The sequence below is a fragment of the Larimichthys crocea genome, chromosome XXII, assembly GCF_000972845.2.
Source record: "Larimichthys crocea isolate SSNF chromosome XXII, L_crocea_2.0, whole genome shotgun sequence".
Lineage (NCBI taxonomy): Eukaryota > Metazoa > Chordata > Actinopteri > Sciaenidae > Larimichthys > Larimichthys crocea.
The window spans coordinates 4,557,595-4,577,159 of NC_040032.1; the positions used below are offsets into that span (position 1 = coordinate 4,557,595).

Genomic DNA, 19,565 nt, shown 5'->3' on the forward strand with positions numbered 1-19,565 from the left:
AAAAGTTTTTTTGGGAAGAAAAAAATCTGTTTGCAGCCCCATTGCCCTGCATAATGCATCACTTAAACCTCCGTCACAGCACAACACCCTGCCCTCCAGAATACCACAGAGGGCAGCAGGTTGGCTGACCCTGGAAAGAAAGCCTAAAAAGCCTCTCCTGTTTCTCTGGCTACAGCACTTGAAAAGGGACAGCATACTGTACATTACACTGAGAGCTCCTGGCTCATCCTGTAGCTAGTCAGCGGCCTGATCGTCAGCCAATAGCTTTGTCCTCCCCACCCACAGCCAGACTGCTTGTCCTGGCTGCCCCCTGCCACCGTTGCCTGCTGAGGAAACTTCCTTCGTGACCTGGGCCGTACAACTCAACATAGCTGTCTTGTGCTGCAATATGAAAAGGAGGGAGTGAGTGTGTAAGCAAGAGAGAGGATAGGATGGGTGTTGGCAACCTTTTTTGTTTTTACACACCATTTTGTAAGACCTCAAAACCCAAATCAGATAAGTGTAAAATGGTGTAAAGTGATGTTTGAAAGCAGTGTAGTGAGGTTTATACAAATGAGCTGATACTGATACTAGTATATTTGTATGAATATATGTAATGCACAGCTTACTGTCTTTTTAATGAGAAACTGTGAAAATATTTAAAAAAAATCAGCTACCTCACAGCTTTTACTTGGTTCCTTTTTCTAGGTCCTCATTGCGATTTCAAGGTGGTATGAAATGGGTGTTAGTGTGGCACAAAGCTCATGCTTTGCCAAACCTTGTGTCAAATTTAAACATTTTCACATGTAGACTTGATATTTAATGTCTGCAGCACAGCTCTGGGTGGAACATAGTCCTCCTTCTCTGTGGAAATGCATGACGTTGCATATTGCAGAACAGAATTTTGCACCACATCAGATGTATTTATAGTGATACTTGTTTCTTAGTAGTTTACAGGAGAAGTAGTGTCTCAGGTTCTTGACTGGCGTGGCGTCCTTCCTCCACTGCGTACTTTCATAACTCAGTGTGTCATGTGAGGCTTTCATCAATCTCGGGCTGTCATGTTTGTGGGACGATCACATGGCTGCATTCTCGGCCACTGGCTTCAAGCTACGAGGTGGATAAGTAGAGTGCGTGTGTGTTTGCTTGTCTTACACTCAGTATTTATTTGCTTCTTATGCATATTTAAAGCTTGCTAGCGTCATGGACTCATCATTATATTATAGCTTTGCATTGCAGCGCTGCTTTTGTGTTTGCGCGTGTGTCTGTGTGAGAATGCTGCAAGCCTGCCAGGGTTCTGTAAAGACAGCGGCTGTCATCAGGTTCCTATCAGGGCTATTTTAAGTGGCCACTCTCAGGCTTCTCAGAACTGCAGGGTCATGGTAAAGATATAGTTTTACTTAAAAGCTGCACACACCTCACGCACCACACACACACAGTAGCATTCTGGTGAGTCAAAGTCGGTGAAGTATGTCAACTTAACATCTAGTTAGGCCTCTTACCTTGTGAAGACATCAGTTCAAGTGCCGAACCATGTTACTCAGCCTTTTGTGCTGCGCTTGGGTTGGTGGTTGTTGTTGTTGATTGGTTGGTTGTTACGCTTTTATAGATGATAGTAAACTGACAAATGACCATCCAAATGTGTCCAATTGTTAAAAACGGAGAACTTGCCAAGCAGATTTTATTTGAAGTCTTTATTTGTTGATGACGTTATCCAGTTTCCACAATTCCCAGAATCACAATAATCATCAAGTGTTTGTTGCCGATCAGTTTCCAGTTTCACAGCTGATGCTGATACATGATACAAGGGCAGCATGACCTCACAAGAAGTGCAAAGATGCGGTGTTGAACATACTATAGACTGCTGACCATGTTACTATACAAGTGATCTCTTTATTTGGGCACTCTGTATTCAGTCCTAATTCATCATATCTTTTGCTGCAACATTTATACCAGCTTATTTATTTTTATTCCATTCTCCCTGGGTTGACCTCTAAGAATGGTAAGGTGCTTGCATCTAGAGAAACATGGCATCTTTTTTTTAACCTTGAAGGTAAATTGCAACCTTCTTTAGTAAATCACAAAACCCTTATCAGCACAGGGCAGACATCATGACGTGGCATTGAACGTCCACAGATAACAAGCAGTGTGATTAGTTCGTCTGCTGGGATCCTGAAAGTCAAACCAAAAAGTCACATCACCTAATTAGCCTACTTTCAGCCTCTAGATGAGAAAGAGAGAAATGACAGGGAGGAAGGGGGTGGGGGGAGGTGGTTTGGCAGAGAGACAGGATGTGCTGACTGACAGTATACTTTGCTTTAAGGCTCAGCAATTAATCACGTGTATCATATGACACTCTTTTTTTTTTTACTATTAAATGGAGCAAAAAGGGGAAAAAAAAATTCATTTTCATGTGTAATACTTGTTGCAGTCTGCTTTTCACCTTGATTTTTACACAGCTGTCAGCACTCCTGTTCATCCTGATGACACGTTCATGTGATTCTTTTTTGTGAGGCACAGTCATAAACTCATCACTCCCTTTCTGTCATGTGTTTCTTATTCAGAAGAAGTTGTGACAGAGGAGTGAGCCATAGTGTACACTTAGTCATTAGAACGTGCGCTCACACACACACACACACAGTGTTAAGACAAACATAATATTTAAACACAGCTTCTTTCAGGACCTGTAAAGGACACTATACATGAAAAAACATTAACAATTCTCCCAAAGGATGAACACATTTCCCACCAAAACCTACTGATTAATTATACTCCTGTTTTTGTCAGTTGTATACAACCTCCGTGACTTCTTCCCCAGCTGATATCATCCTCTGGTTGTGTTGAGTCCCTCAAGTCAACCAGTTGATGCTTGAATTAGTTGTAGACGTGAGCGCAGCAGCCTCTGGGCGTTGCAGCATCTTCACCCACTTAGAATCATGTGATTGCTGGAATGCAGAAGTCCTTAACGTAACGCAGCCAGCAGGTATGCAGCCAGCCAGCTGCTTTCACACTACATGGGCCAGCTCTTTGAGGGAGCTGCTGTTTACTAGAACTTTTGTCAGGGCAGAACAATGGTTAGTTCAAGTGCTGCACTTGTGTTGGTGTGACAAGAGGTATATACTGTATCATGTTTCACACTATAGAAATTGGGACTCGGCCTCTTCAGCAGCAAAGGACCGTTCCTTCATCCCATATAGCATTACACAAGTCCACCAATCTCTAGATTGAAGGTTTCGACAAGCAAGCAGACTGTGGGAAATATTAATTTGTTGCATTTTTAGGCATGTACGTGCAGAAGGAGCCCTTACAAGTCTAGAGATGTATAAAAGATTAGATAGTGATGCATATCTGGAAGTAGTGATGCATATCTGGGAGTAGTAATGCACATCCCTCATGGGAAAGTAGCATGAAAGAAGTACATCTTGCAAATCACAGTGCTGGGAGTCATCCATGTGTATTAATGCGATACATCAGGCAGTTTGTCAAGGTGCAGGGACCGATGTGAGGCAATGAATAGACAGTTGCCATGCAATCAGTTTGAAAGTGTTGAGATATGGGTTTGGCAGTACTGCTGTGCTGTGTTCTTTCAGGGCAGGTCACCTCAGCCCGTATGGAAAGCTAGCCCTCTTTCAGTCATAGTGTTCTTGGTGTGGTTTGTTAGATATCACACATGCATGTTTTGTGCTCAGTTTAAATCACTCCTGAGTGACACCCAGAAGTGAAACCCTACTACTACCTAACTACTCCAAGCTGGTAGAGACTTAACAACTTAAATGTCACAATGCAGATAACCCAGGAAGCGCATGTCAGTCTGAATGCTAGATGATTGGTTTATTACTCCAGTAATTTATTTATATAATTGGTTTACAGTGGAAATCCATTTTATGGCACAACTGACTATCGACTGTTATCTGTATTTTTAAATGCAATAATATTTAAAAATATTGTGTCGTGTCTGGAGGTGAACCTACTGGACTTAACAGAAACCTCTATCACACACAGCCGGAAGAACGTCACACAGCTTGGACTGAGGGGATATTTATGTAACTGTCTCTCTGTCTCTGACACACACACACACACACACACACACACACACACACACACACACACACACACACACACACACACACACACACACACACACACAGATGTTCCAGTGGCAGTGGAGGGAGAGCGAGGTCCCTTTGAGGTCAGTAAGTAGGCTGATAGCAGACTCACTGCAGTCAAGAAAACTTGATTGCTTTATTGTGACCTTTATCAGTATACATTTTGGCCAGGTGCAGCTATGGATGCCTTTGTCCTGGTGTTACTGTCAGATTTATTTATTCTCCCAATTTCTCCAGTAGTCACAGATTATGGCTGCCTTTACTATACAATTAAAATTGCAACTGTATTGCATGCCTAACTTCTTGGGTGTTGTCTTTATATTCTATAAAACCTGTATGTTGCTTTACTATTGACAAGATCATTGTATGTCCCAGGAATTTCTGTTGAACTATTGCCTGAACATATTACATTTGTGTAATTTATATGTTCATACATGGCCAAGACAAAAATGTATGATGCATGTCTCTTTACCTTCGATGATAAGGAGATATATTTTTTTATACACTTTAGATTTTTTAGTAGAATACTACCTTTTGGTGCTGTACTATTCAAATGATGTAGTGTAAAACCCACAGTGACCAGAGTTCTGGCAGGTCCGTAATGGCAAAAGTTTCACTTCTTCTGCTGCTCATCTCCTACTTTGCTACAGACTTCAGTAAGCTGCCACAAAAATAACCACTGTCCATTTATTTGTAAAGGAAGAATCAAAGAGGAATCAGCATCTGGGAAGCTTTCACTTGTGAGAGTTTCTGGTTTCTTTTAAGCTATTTATTTCCCTGCTCCTTCCTCAAAGACTTCTTTGTTAAGAGAGGACAAATTGTATGTTTGCACATATGTGTTTTTGAATACATTGAAGAAGGAACGATGGAAAGAAGGGGGGAGAGAAAACAATGGAGAGAGGAACAAAAAGAGTGGGATTAAGAAACAACACACACAAACAAATCCCCACTGTCACTCTCTTATCACAGCGCTTTCTGGCAGTCAGCAGTCCGAGCCCGCTGCTGTTGCTGCCTCTGTGCTGTCCAGCACAAACAGTGCTCCTGCGATCACCTGACAGTCTCATGTTGTTGTGTGAATTTAGTTCACCGCTATTCTTAGACCCTGCTTTGGCTGAGAGAAGAGGAGTGGAGAGAAGAGAGTGGAATAGAGAGAGAGGGAGAGGGCTGGGGAAAGACTGGCAGACTCGCAATGATGCCCAGGTAGGAATCGGTAATATTTAACCAGGCTTACGTGCATCCAAGTGGGTATGGTATTGTTGGTCAAAGGAGGTCTGGGAACAATGATTGTATTGTTTTTAGTGTTAAGTTTTGTTAAGTGTTGGCACCCTGTGCCCGTTTCCAGCTGGACAGCACTTGCAGTTTGACGTAGCACAGCTTTAGTTTTTAAGCGTCAGGCGGTGTGGTGATGACAAAGATTGAATCATTTGAGGTCAGCATTATATAACGAGGAATAATGGGTTTGTACACCCTTTTTTTTTGTGTTTGGAAAAGAAACTAGTGTGTGAGCTTGGGTGGAGTTGTACCCACTGTAGTTCCTGTTTTACATATCTCAGTTTTGATAATGATTTTATAAGTGAAGTAAATGATTCCAAAAATGTTGAAGGCACAGCTTGTTGCTGTCTTGGCATTTTTGAAATGTAGCCTAAATAAAAATGTTTCCGGGGCTTTTCTTGTAAGATCAACAGGTTGTTCAAGGAAATACAAGTACATGCTTGTATGCGTGTGTGAGTATTTTTGAGCCTTTTTTTTTCCAGACAATTGAGGTCAAAGCAGTACAAGTATGTAACAGTCATGAAGTCATGTGCTGCTTTTATGAATGACTCCCCTCTCTCTTCTGTCAACGCTGTGACTGTCACAAGCTCACTGATGGGATACTTCCTCCTTTGCTTGTCCTTTCTTTCAAATGCCTTTCTGTCTGTCTCAGATGTTTTTGCATTTCTGTTTTCTATGCTGCTTCTTTATCCAAACTAATTCAGCGTTGAAGGTTAGCTTCATTTTCTAGTTCAACGTTCTTATTTTGCTGTTGTGCTTCTTGTCTGTGATTTCCCTCGTCCTCTTGTTGTGAATCTTCATGTATGCTTTATTGTCTTATCCTTACTTTAGGAAACATTTCTCACTCTGTTTGCTGTATCTTTATAAAAAGCCTGTCTTCTTTCTACCGTTCTGTCCTGTGTTTATTCCTTTTTCTTTTCGTCTCTCACTCTGTGTTTTCACTCTGTTATGTTTGAAACAAAGGGAGCAGTGAACTTGGTGTCAAATTATGCAGACCTCCTCTAAGCTGATCTTGAAAACAACACATCATCTTATTATTGCAATTGTTGCACCCATATTTGGCCAGAAAGTGAGTGGGATCACCTAACAGGCAACTTGATATTTTGTACGCTCAAAATTTTACTAGAGCAGCAATTGTTGGCTTAAAAAGGTTAAATCCGTTTATGATAGTTGCAAAAAATGCCTTTCAGAGACGATTAATGCAAGATTTGTTTTTCCTCAATGGAAGACTGCACTATGAACCAAAACATACAATGATGCACGAAAGTTGAACATATGAAAACCAACAGCAAAGTCAAATTTATAAATAAACCACTCATGAAATGCAGTAGTCCAATTGCAAGGAGCCATGTGACGGAATAAAACGACCGCCTCATGTGTAATCTTACACACAAGTGTATGAGCTGAACATCGACCAATCCCCATACAATGCAATTTGAGCTCATTATGTAGGCCAGGCACGTGTTACTTCACCCATTTAACACTCAGACCGAGTAAGAAGTTGGGTCTCCCCTCAGAGAGGAGCCAGTGGAAGGAAACTAAAGACGTTCTCTCCCATTAACCGCTGGTCTAAGAAGAGCAGCAGAACAGCCAAGTAGTATTTTAATCGCATCCAATACATGCAAACTCTGGTTGGATGGTATACACTGAGTGATTAGATGAGTCCATTAAAATGTATCGCAAATTTTTGAAGCGTCAGGACGTGACTCTGCCTCAAGCAAGCATTACAAACATTTTTGTGGATTTAAGCTAGTTTCTGCTTCTTTTCTTCTTTGCCGTTTCCATTAATGTTTTCTAATGTGATCCAAAATGAAAAAAAAAAACATTTCTGTATTGTACTCCTTCAGTGCCCTGGATTATAAACCTCATTGGAAACAAGTCAAACATGTTTTTGGTTAGTTTAGAGAACTTGTCACATGCCTAAGAGGTCAGTAATACTTAAGCAAGGTCTATAAGGGCCTATGGGAGCCTTATGAACAGATGGCGCAAGTGTTACTAGCTACAGGAAGACAAGAGGTGAATATTATTCTGGGTCTGAGAGAGACAGAGGTGTCTGTCTCTGTCTACTGAATCCCATGCAGACACAATGGCAGTGTTGTTATCCTGCAGTTTCAGCACTGACTTGGCCTCAAGGCAACCCTTACACCTCCTCTTCTATCAGGTTTTTTTGATGCCAAAAGCCACTCGTCGATAGTAGCTTAACATTTCCTGCATGTGCTTCATGTTTTAATGGAACAGACAAGGGTGGGCCTTGAGACACCTCAGGAAGTGTTGACACTGCCAACAAGGTTAGCTAATGTTACAAAAGGGTGACTCAATACATTTGGTCTAAAAATAGATTGTAGACAGTTTGCTTTACTTTTTATCTGAAAGTTTCATGGGAAAGTATCCCTGACAATGGTTACACGTTATTGGACAATACTCTTTTAGCTGCTCGAGAACACAAGACAGGAGTTGCAGAATATATTAATGAACATATTTTAGCACGGACACACCACATACACATGGCAGGGGAGGCAACTGTGCAGCAACATGCTTGCAGTGAAATGTGGCTCCTTGTGTTAAATGTCTGCAAAGCCAAAATTGGTAGGCATGTAAGGCTGTGCAATTAAAAGCTGGAGATGTGTCCATGCAGAAATGATCATGACATATTGCTCCCAAAGAGTTACTCTTTTCCGATTACCCATGAAGGCCCCATCTGACAAATGACATTGGTTTAACAGCTTTACACTGCAGCACGTCGCAGCACATGACTCCCTCTCCCCTGCTCCCCTTTGCAAGATTGAACTGTTTCGCCTCCAAGAATGCTGGTCATACCCTGAGACCAGTGTTTGGTAAATAGTAGCTCACATGCATGGGAATGTACACACAGACGTTCCCCCTCTCTCTCTGACACACACACACACACACACAGACCGTATACCAACACAAAGGTATTCCCTGCCCTGTCAAGGCTCACTGACCAACAATTTAAATGCAATTCTTGAATGTGATCCTGTGTGTGATGTTTTGTTGTCAAGTGAAATGGACTTAACTGTTCCCTTTCCACCCCTCCCCACCAACCCATTTACTATAAACACTTGCGTTTAGGGACGCTCCCTGCTCCCCAATAAAAGGCTATAATTAGGTCCTGCTCCGTGTCCATCTGCCTGACCCATCTATCCGTCAGATCAGACAGAAATCCTCGACTGTTTATCTGTCCGTCCAACCCCCTGTCATCTTTATAGCTCCTAATAAATCAACCAGAGGACAGAGTTTCCCCAGAGGCAGAGGTGACTGCCAGAGCCCTGTGAAGGCTTATTAGCACCCACCGTAAGATTTAATGTAACAACATCCTTTGCTATATTCTTTGAGAATGACCAGCATGAATAAGATGATCTGTATGAAACCGCATGTTACCTAGCAACAGCTATGGAGCAGAAGCTGCCAGTAAAACTGTTACTTAACTGTCGGACGGTGGTTCCTGCCATGAGAAATGTACAGTAACAGTTTAAAATTCAATACCCCCAATGTGGCTATAAATCTTATCAATTAGTGTTCAATGACTCATCTCGAGCTGCACCAAGGGCCGTCTTTGTAACTTGAACAGCCTCATCTTATAGTTTGTTGACTAATGTGGTCTTGATTGGCTAAGAGATTTTAAGTTGATCTTTTTCTTTAAAAAAATGTCAGACATTACTGAAAATGATGAATAAGTAGTCGATATAAAACATTATCTTAGTCTACAGTGTGGAATGCCTTGAGCAAAGCGCTCATCTCGTGGAGCTGCAGACTGGTTCTACCTGGTGACTGTCACATGTGTGTCACAACTGTATGAAGCAGGAAGGAGGTGCAAACAATAGAGCACAGTATTCAAATATTCCCTGGTGTAGTATCTGGAGTGGCTGCTTGCTCACTGGACGCAGTGTAAATCCGTGGGAGGGGGTGAGTGGGTAATAGGTTGTCTTTACATATCTTCGTTGCTCCCTACTGGTTGAAGTATGATATGGATGAGTGGTAGCTATGGCATGGAGTCTGTTGGCTATGCCATGCCAACTGGGAGGCATGACCGATTAAACAGATTTAGTTCTTTTTAAAGCTGGCTCGTACTCGTAGTACTTTTCTCTGGCTCAGAGCCCAGCCAGTTTAGTCATATGGATATTTGGCAGATACCCTGGGCACTCCACTATGGCTTAGATATGCTAAAGAAGAAATTGGCTTATTAACAGTCAGTTTTAAAAGATATCGATTTAACGCATTAAAGCCTACAGGTCTTGGGGCATACTAGTGCATATGTGAAAGGTTGTATAAAGCCCTTTGTGGCTCTAGCATAAGCTGTGAAATATCTAATAAATTGTCTTAAGTGACGTGGCATACACCCAAATCTTTAGCTGAACTGTCAGGTGATCAGATTGCATTGTGTAATGTAGGCCCCAGGGTTTCAATCATGAGTGCGTGTGACAGTTGGTTTGTCATACAAAGCTGATATTGCAACCTTACTCGTATAACCCATGTATATTCCGTTTCCTTGTTAGTAAACTGTTAAATTAAAGTTTTTGCCTTTTTGTTGCAGGTTGTTCAATGTCCAACCAGTAGCAAATGATGTTTTTCTTTCTGTGTTGTTAAGATAAAGTCATGAATTACACCAGTACTCAGTTATTAGATTAGATTCATAATTTGAAAGGTTTGTTCTCAGAATTGTTATTTACAGTGGACAACGTTGTATTGTTGCTGCACGTTACTGCTTCATTCAGTACTGTGCTGCACCAGATTGTTTTGGAAGTGTTTTGTTACTGGAGCATGACCTCATTGTCTCTAATGTGCAAAATTCCTGGAAGAAATACTGAGAAATGCTCGAAAGATGTTTGAAGAATATGTGAGATGTGTCTTCACTTTGTACATTCACTCTGTTTCATCTCACTGATCTGTCGCTTTATCAGCTTATTTGCAAGTGAATTATTTTCTCTCACTATCTCCATCTGGCTTCTTCTACATCACTTAGCCTTCTCTGTCCTCGCTTCTCTTGATCCCTGTCTCATCTGTCTACTCTTCCTTCCATCTAGCTGGCCAGTCCCCCAGCTGGAGCCCAGTCAGATCAGGCTGATCGTCTACCAGGACTGTGAGAGGCGCGGCAGAAATGTCCTCTTCGACTCCAATGCCAAAAAGAGGGGCACGGAGGAAACCCCCATCACTGTGAGTCACATGTTTGTATTATGTGGGTGTTGTCATTTGAAGCCTATCCTTGGGTTAGTTTATGGTAATGAGAAGACACAGATGATTCCAGGTTTTCTTTTTATAATATCAGGGGTCAACTGCCGCAGTGAAATAGCTCCAAGTCCTATTTAAAGGTCTGAAGCCCTTAAGAGATTTCCTTGTCTAAAATAAGATGTGAAATATATCAGAGAACATGTCTAAATGTCACATTCCTGAGCAGCAGCTTTTCTGTTTCACCTTTCTTGTCCTGCCTGTTTTTTGTGATTCACTTTGTTCAGTCACAGGCACTGTTGTTTCTTTCTTTTTTTTTTTTGTTCACTTGAACCCCTGAAAAGCTTTTAAATCTTAAATTCGCTAGCATAGATAAGTGTAGAGAGACGGACACACACACAGGCGTGACATGCCACAGAAGCCGTGACTGGACACAAGCTGCACCTTATCCTGCTTATCCTGCAGGACGCCTCACTGCCCCACAGCGAACAGCGTCTGACTGAGGGATCAAGCACGGAGGGCAGGGAATTTGTCCTGTTGGGACAGTGTGCAAGTCCTGTTTGTGGGTGTGTTTTTTGCTTGTGAATCAGATGTGTATTTGTGAAGTTGCTATTAGGATTCAAATTTTTTTATTCAACTGTTTAACCAAAACAGAGTCACGTCTAAAGTTTCATTTTCTCTGCAGTCTCTAAAACAAAAGCTTCAGTCTGCGTCATTTGTCAGAGCAAGCTGGAGGCAGATATCGCCTTTAAAAAAAACAATGACTATATGTCAAACAGGTAGTCTATTTGTGTGCTTGAGTGGGTGCATGAGACTCCAACACACCCATGTCAGCCAGTGAGACGTGATGATAACAAGTGATTTACCATAGCATAGAAGTCTTTATCAAGGTGTGTGCAACAACAGATTTGAATATATTATGTCTTCTCACTAAGCTTCAGGTGTATGGCCTCTCCCATACTTCACCTGTCAGCTGATTTCTTTTCTAAGCAACCTGTGATTCACCGCCGCTCTTTTATTTTTTCCTTTTGAATATCGTACCTAATATTTTCATAACGCTGCTATGTGTTCCTGTCTGACCCCGACCGGTTTGTTCTGGTGCTCTTATCTCCAATAATAATAGCCTCAGCTGACAGCCCATGTGTAAGCAGCATTCTTTCATCCTCACATGACAGCCGTGTCACTCTCTGTCTGTCATTCTCTCTGTCTGTCTTCGTCTGCCTCACCCTCTTTACATTTTTTCTCCTATTCGGTGTCTTGCTTTTTCTGAATCTGCCGTCTCTCTTCCCTTACTGTCACCTGAGTTAATCTGGTTATCTTTCCTACATTATCCTCTGTCATCTTTTATAAATCACTGTCTGCTTACACATAACTAATCTCTTCATGAATCTCTTACCCATCTAGATCTATCTCCCTAGAACCCTTTCGTTTGTTTTTCTTCCCTCTCCCTACCTTTCATCGCAATGTTTCATATTTTCTAAAGACTTCACCTTTCATCTGTCTGTCCATCTGCCTCATTATCATGTCTGTAACCTTGCCATCACACACACACACACACACACACACACACACACACACACACACACACACACACACACACACACACACACACACACACACACACACACACACACACGCACACTCCTGCGGGTTAATGGCACCCTGACACTGAAAATTAGATTGTCTATTTGCTCAACTTTCTCAACTCAGACATGTGGATTTCCTGAAGCTCTACATTTGGAACGGATTGGTGCCAGACATATAGCCACAATAAGAAGAGTTATGCAGTGTATGTGTGTGTCATACACGGTGACATTTGTTTAAAGTTAATGCATCGAGAAATGCTGTGAGAGAAGTCAGTGCAGTCAATATTTTTGGTGCATTCTGCACTGTTAGGGCTTTGGCAGCCACTGTGTGACTTCTGTCACATGACGGCTGTTTTTTGTTGTTGTTGTTGCTTTTTTCCGTCAACTCAGAGGATTTTATTTTAAAGAGAAAACAAGCAAAGGACCAGGGGTCAGAGAGAATGAGGAATAGAGAAACAAGGAAGGAATGGATAGAGATGGGTCGGGACAGGTGAGAGAGTTGAGACTGAAGAAAAGCTCGGGGTTGGTGGTGTGTTAGAAATCTAAGAAAAGAGTCCTGGCAAATAAGACTGGACCAGGAAAGAAATGGATGTGTTAAAGCAAAGAAAGAAAGCTGCAGGAAATAGAGAGGGATGAAGTTGGAGTGGTGGAGGAAGGGAGGGAGGGAGGGGGAGAGAGAGAGAGAGGGAGGGCGGGAGGGAATGAGCAGTGCTGCTCGCATCACGAGTTCCCGAAAGAGTCATATGACTGGCAGTCACATGCTGCTGGCCTCTGTGTACACACCTCACATTGCACTGCAGCGGACACACACACACACCCATGTACACACTCAAAACACACACTCACTCAGAGTCGTCGTGGCTTGGGTACGTGTGTGTCTGCACACTCGTACGAGAGAATTAAAAAATGTCGACAGAAACTTGCACACACGTCTGCGATGTTTACTGGTCTGCTTTAAAAGAGCAAAACAAGCCTCGCTCCTCTTACTCCTCCTTCTCTTTGTCTCCCTCTCATTTTCCCCCCTTTCCTTCCTTACTCTTACTCTCTTACATCGGCAGTGGTTTCAAGTGAGCAAGTGAACAGACACACACACACACGCACACGCACGCACACACACACACCCTCCCCCTCTGCTCCCCACCCTCCCAAATGCATTCCTCTTGAATAGTCTGCCAAGTTGAGAAGGCACATGACACAGGCTGATTGAGCTCACATTGCTTTTAGTTTGCTGTTTACACGAGTGCCTCTGGGTTAGGTTTCTATGGTTTTTGACCTGAACAATTCTTTATTTATGTTTTTCCTTTTAAGAGGTTTACGTGAAATGGGCCAGTCACTACTTGTTATGGGCTTGTTAAAATGAAATTAGACAGAAAATGTGACTTTTTTTATAGGTGTCGTGTGCTCTCAGTCGGATTGTCTCTTTAAGTTTATGTTAGCAAAGGTCTCCATAACTGAAATTCCTGTGCAATAAACTCCTCTTGACTTTGGTATATTCCCATGTATATAGGCCATTCCCACATAAAAGGGCACAAACCTGTCAAGAAGTAAACTCAAATGTCTGTGACAATGCACAAAAGCTGCATTACTTGTTGCATATTCTTTTAGTTTCACTTTTTAATAAAGACTAAAAACAAGTCACCAAAAATGTCAAAAGTTTAGCCATTGCTGCTCGATGTGCTCAGTTATTTTTTGTAGGCTTATCTATATTTGAAAGATAAAGGAAAAATTTGACTCAGCTGATGCTTTGCACTCCACCATTTGTTTATGTATTCAGGGACTGCTTCAGTCTGTTTATATCCATAATGACTGCACACAAAGCAGTAAAAAGTGGTGCTTTCTCACCATTAAGTCAAAACTATATGGGCATAAAATGAGCATTACACCCAACTGTATTGTCAGTTTCTCTGCAGAGTTAAGTGAACCCTGTGTTCATGGAATTTGTTTTTACCCCATAGAGCACTGAGGGCCAGGTGAAGATGTTCGGGAAATGCTGCCAGCTCCGTCCTACAGGAGGCAGCAGCAGTTCCCTGGACAGCTCCTCCTCCTGCACCTCCGAAACAAAGGAAACCAAGGAGCAGGGCATGCGTTTCCAGGTAACACGTTTGAGACTTGCATGCAGGATTTGCATACACACACCTCTGCATGTATGCATACAAACCCTTACATTCACAGATATGTAGATGCGTAAGCAAGTCTACACATAGCATTCATATACATGTGTAAATGAGTAACCTTGTTAGACAATAAAATATTCAGTTCATTTTTCACTCTCCACTCTTTAAGGGTAACAGCATGAAAAACGTCTGCTACTTCTCTCCTCACCAGGGTTCAAGGTGTTCCTCCGATGTTGTGATGCTGGGAGAAATGATGTTCGGCTCTGTGGCTATGAGCTACAAAGGTTCCACACTAAAAATCCACCAGATCAGGTAAGAACAATAGGGATCCATCAATGGCTTTTTACTCACCGCTGTTGGCAAAGAAACAAAAAAAGGATCATGAAGACCAAGTTTTTAGCCATTTAATATGGAGATGAAACATCTGTAGTGGGAAAAGGCAGAATAATAAAAATATCTTGTGCTGTATGTGAGGCAAAATGGGTCTGGATGTGAAAGACACACAAACATGCACGAGCACATGAATTGAGCACACATGCTGATGATCTTTGTCCCTGCATTATCGTCATATCAGATCGCCACCTCAGCTGATGCTGAGTAAGGTCTTCACCGCCAGGACGGGAGGCAGCGTGTATGGCAGCCTCAACACGTAAGCACACACACATTCTTATCCACGCATACACACCCACTTCTCGCTTTGATTCCTATGGCAACTTATTCTATAAGCCAACACATGCAGATCTCATCTCATTTTTCTGTCTCTCCCTCTCCATCTGTCTCAGTTATGATCCATATTCCTTGTGTTAATTTCCACCGGGATATTGTCTCTGTTGTTTTAAAATCATCTACATAAACCTCATTAACCTCGTCAGCTTTTTTCCTATTACTCTGTTCTCTTATCGCCTGCAGGTTACAGGACAGCCTGGAGTTCATTGGACAGGACAGCAACACCCTAAGGCCTGATCAAAACACCGGGCCCAACAGTCTCCTAGGGAACATAGGTAACCACAGAAACCTAGTGCTGCATCAAACCTTCTTAAGCCACCAATGACACCCCTCCTTTTTCCTTTCAGTTCACTTGTGAATTGTAAGTAGAAAGTTGGTAAAATGTTTTTTTTTTTTTTTTTATCATAGTGAGACACTCGGTGGAGTCAGTTTGTTCTTGAAAGCATTCAAAAGCACATATGACTACATATTCATATTTTGTTTTGTTTCTTATGTTGCCTCAGTAACTGTCAGTGATTATAAATCTTTTTCTCCCAAACAACTTAATGGCAGAATACTTGAATATACTACATACGATACTAGTATTTTCAGTTTAAGTGCAGCTTGAATTTCTTTTGCTCAGTTTACACAGTTGAAGTGCGTTTGTAGCGCTATGAGGAAGCAGCTGATTTTGTTCCTTTCTGTCTGACTCTTTAACATTCCCATTCGAATACAAACCAGGCTGGATAGATTCTGCCAACAGCTCTCCCTTACTGCTCCCCTACACTATTATTGTGACCCGTTGGAGGACTTTCAAACTCTACTTTCATTTTCTCAGCAAATTAGCAGAATCAGTTATCTTATAAAACATCTCAGCTGTGACTCATTTGGTGCTTCCTTGAAACTCATGATCACTACATGTTACTCGTGATGAAACGCTGATATCTCTCAGTATCTCAGATAGAGTAGGTTGTTTAAAAAACAGTGTGGCTCAGGCTTGCAGTAGAAATAGACATATAGAAAGAGTATGAAGAACTGTTGGCAAATTCTATCCTTTTGTGCATTTTCTCTGCCATCCTCACAGCAAATACAATGATGATGTACTTGTACACGATAGAGATGGAAAGCCTTTAATAATGTATTTGTTTGACAAGCTGTGTTTTCTGTGAGTGATACCAGCCTTCTTGTTTGTTTGTCTGACCACCCGGTGGTCATTTTTTCATTCCAGACTAAAAAAACTCCCGTAACTCACTTGTTTGAGATGTCTGGACAACAGGAAGCAGCAAGCTTTTCTCCTTACTCATTCACTAACCATGGATCATGTTTTTTTTTTGTCTCTTTTTCCTCTTCCTCCCTTTCCTCTTTTCCATGTTTTTGTTTGTGCTGCGCAGGATTTTCTCAGCTCTGCAGCCCTCGACGGGCCTTCTCTGAACAAGGGCCTCTGCGCCTCATCAAGAGCGCATCTTTCTTTTCAGGTTGGCGCTTAAAACTGGCCATGACTTTTGTGTGCCAGTTGCATGCATGTGTGTAGGCTCGAGTTGCGGTAGTAGTGATTGTAAAGACCTTGACTGTCAGTGGCTGCATGCCTGTATGGTAATTCTTGCACTAGAAGTGGTAGCAATAGTCACAGCATGCAGTATCACAGCACGTCTGCAAATAACCTGGGTCAGATAGAGTCTGCAGAAACAATTCTTTGAGGTGGTTCCCATCAGACATATTTGATCTGTTCCTGTTTAAATAAAAGAGGATGTCTAAATTGGTTCATTTGTGTACATTTGGATTTAATCCTGACGGCACCAAGTAACTGCAGTAATGTGGCACTTCATCCTGCTTTAAGACATTCTCACCATTTAATGAGCTATGTGTGACTTTTATTGACAAATGCTGGTTCACTTAAAATTCACAGTGAACCTAAAAAACACAAACTGCCACTTGGTAAAACACAGTGCATACACTGCTTGAAACACCTTCTGTTAGTTTGTTTTGCAAATGACAGCATCAAATAAAAGAACCTCGCCCGTCAACCATAAAGCTTTCTCAAAGAAATCATTAAATATATCTGCCAGTACTATCTGACCCAGGGCTGCAGTTGTATCACGCACGCAGTAATGGTGTGCATGGGTTCTCAATGGTGTCAGTGGCTGTGGTTGTAGTTAGTTTTTTCAGCTCCTTATCCTCCTCTTTGTTTTTCTTCACTCACATACTTTCACTAACACGTCTTTACTGGTGACTGGGATATTTGGGCAATGAATTTAGACGTCATGTACATTATTAACCAACAACTGTGACAACATCTTGAGTATTCTCCCAGCATTGAGTGGGCTGCTGTATTATAAGTATTTGTTTTCTTTCTTTCTAAACCTATAATGATGCAGCGATGTTCACATTCAATAGCAATACTCGGTCAATTACACACATTCTCCTGTGGGCTGCTGAGCCACTTCACCTGAGCTGATGTTGGTGAAATGCCTCACTCAAGGGCACCTTGGCAGTAGACGTTGAAGTAAATTAATAAAGTGACTTTTTAAACCAGTAATATTTCAGTCAGAATCCCACTTCCACACAGACATCCGTCACCACCAGTGATACGCACTAAAAAGCCCATCACATAACATCCGCTGCATTGCCCATGTATCATCACTGCAAAGAAATGAACTGAAAACTCTCCTGATGAGCTTTTTGATCAGCTTGGTGTACTCATGAGTTATTTTTCAGTCTTTAAAGCAAGTGTTTAACTGACAACTTTGACCAAGCACAGCACTGTGGGACACTAACCTCAAATTTCTATCTTCCATTATATTATGCTGATCAAAGAGCTCCTTTGTCAGAAGTTGACATTTTTCCCAGTTTGCCCCAAAGTGTCAGCGAGGACATTTGAGAACGAGCCAACAGGTGCACTGGCAAAGCTGTAGCAGCGGCTGCAGATAGTGACAGAGAGCGATTACAACTGTAGTTTTTTTTGCTGCATTTGTTTTGCTTCTGACACTTCCTGTTTTTGGTGTTTAAAAAGAAAAGGGTGCATTAACAGCATGAGAATCTAATCAGCAATACCAATATCACGTTAAGAATGAGTCCTGCTTTTATTGTGGTGCTGTCACATGTAGTAGTTGTGTTGTTTATAGTATAATGGTGGAATGGTGATTTTTAAATAAATCATCAAACCTATTTAGGCTATATTTAACAGCTATTTCAAACATTTTCAGTCAAGTCAGTTTTTACTTTATGTACTTAACCCACATGGTGATATAGTCACTGACTAGGAAATAGCAAGAAAAACTGTTTTACTGGTTGCTAGTCCCACATTTATACGTCGTGAAAAGAATGATTGTAGTTCTTTGGGGGCAAATTGAGATTTTCTTGCTATAGCTCAGAAAAGAATGCTGAGGCATCCAAAAACATTAGCTACTGTATTTATTTGTGATATAGAAGAGCACAAGGTGGTGATAAGATCATCCTCAGCATGCCTGGGCCTCCATTTTGTTGACCACATTTTCTGTTTCTTGAGGTTGTCTTTTTTTCTTTCATCCCTCTCATTTCTTTTCATGTTTCCTGCTTTCCTTTTTTCTTCATCTCATTCATTTTCTTCTATCTCTTCTTTCTGTTTCTTCATGTCACCCATCTACTTTTGAACTTTGTTTCCTTCTGTCCTCTGTCTTAATCCCTTTTCCTTTACCTTTAAACCAATCCACTCACTCTCTCTCAACCTCCCCCCTCCTTTTCTCCAGGCCACAGTCACCCCATGGACATGCCTGGCCGAGGGCTTTACGATGAGAGGGACAGCGGCATCGCCAGGTCAGGTAGGTTAATGAGACTAGGAGCCAAAGCCTGGATTGACATACACTTGACACTGCTTTCAGCCCTACACCTGATCTGAATTTGGTTCACATTTATTCTTGTCAAGACCAAAAAGGTTAACGAACAGAGAAGATCAAGTCAGTACTCTATTGGACAATTAACACTTCAGAGAATGTGTCCTCCTCCTCACCTCAGACAAATAACAGGTTCCCACAAGTGTTTTTGATCTCTGGCTTTCATCATCTGCATCATCCAAAAAAACAGTGATGCAGCTAATGAAGCAAGCAAGTCAGTCCTGCTTTAGCTTCACTGTTCAAGGTGAAGACAGTAAATAGTTAGACAAGTGCTGGTTACTTTAACTGGTGGTGATTCAGCTGCAACTTCACTAACGTGGTATGCTGACGCACACGCACACTTTTCCATTCATGAAGATGACCCACGGATGCCCCCTCTCAAAGCTGATTGAGAGTGTGAGAAAAGCAAGATATCCTGGGTAAGACAGGCCACATTTGTCTGTACACAGCCAGTCCCACAATCCTGAAAAGTCTGAAGTAAAACAAGATGGAAAGAAGATGGTGCATAGATGGATGGAAGACAGAGTGCGGAGGTGTTACATGGTCTCTAGGGTCTGGAAACCTTGTTCAATGGAAACTGATTCCTGCCCCCTCCCCTGCACCCTACCCCCCTTTACAAACACCACCATGTCCCACTGGCACGACTGGTATGAAGGGAACTGCGCTTTCTGCTCAAACCCGGGTCACATGCATAGGAATAAATATAGCAGCTCTCAAAAGCTCTCATCTCCACTCTGTCCGCCTCCCCAC

At 41.9% G+C, this 19,565-nt stretch overlaps 1 protein-coding gene across 3 annotated transcripts in view; it reads left to right on the forward strand.

The window, feature by feature from the left end:
- Window positions 1-19,565, forward strand: part of fnip1 (folliculin interacting protein 1) — a 37,667-nt gene that overhangs the window by 2,494 nt on the left and 15,608 nt on the right. Inside the window, exons 1-8 of one of the 3 annotated variants that reach the window (XM_010733469.3) lie at window positions 5,169-5,285; window positions 10,400-10,529; window positions 14,083-14,220; window positions 14,453-14,553; window positions 14,816-14,890; window positions 15,151-15,242; window positions 16,338-16,421; window positions 18,672-18,743. In XM_010733469.3, coding sequence (XP_010731771.3) covers window positions 5,275-5,285; window positions 10,400-10,529; window positions 14,083-14,220; window positions 14,453-14,553; window positions 14,816-14,890; window positions 15,151-15,242; window positions 16,338-16,421; window positions 18,672-18,743 — 703 coding nt within the window. In that variant the 5' untranslated portion in view covers window positions 5,169-5,274. Of the gene's footprint in view, window positions 1-5,168; window positions 5,286-10,399; window positions 10,530-14,082; window positions 14,221-14,452; window positions 14,554-14,815; window positions 14,891-15,150; window positions 15,243-16,337; window positions 16,422-18,671; window positions 18,744-19,565 lie in introns of those variants that run through there. The other 2 variants (XM_010733468.3, XM_010733470.3) reach the window with 2 other exon arrangements.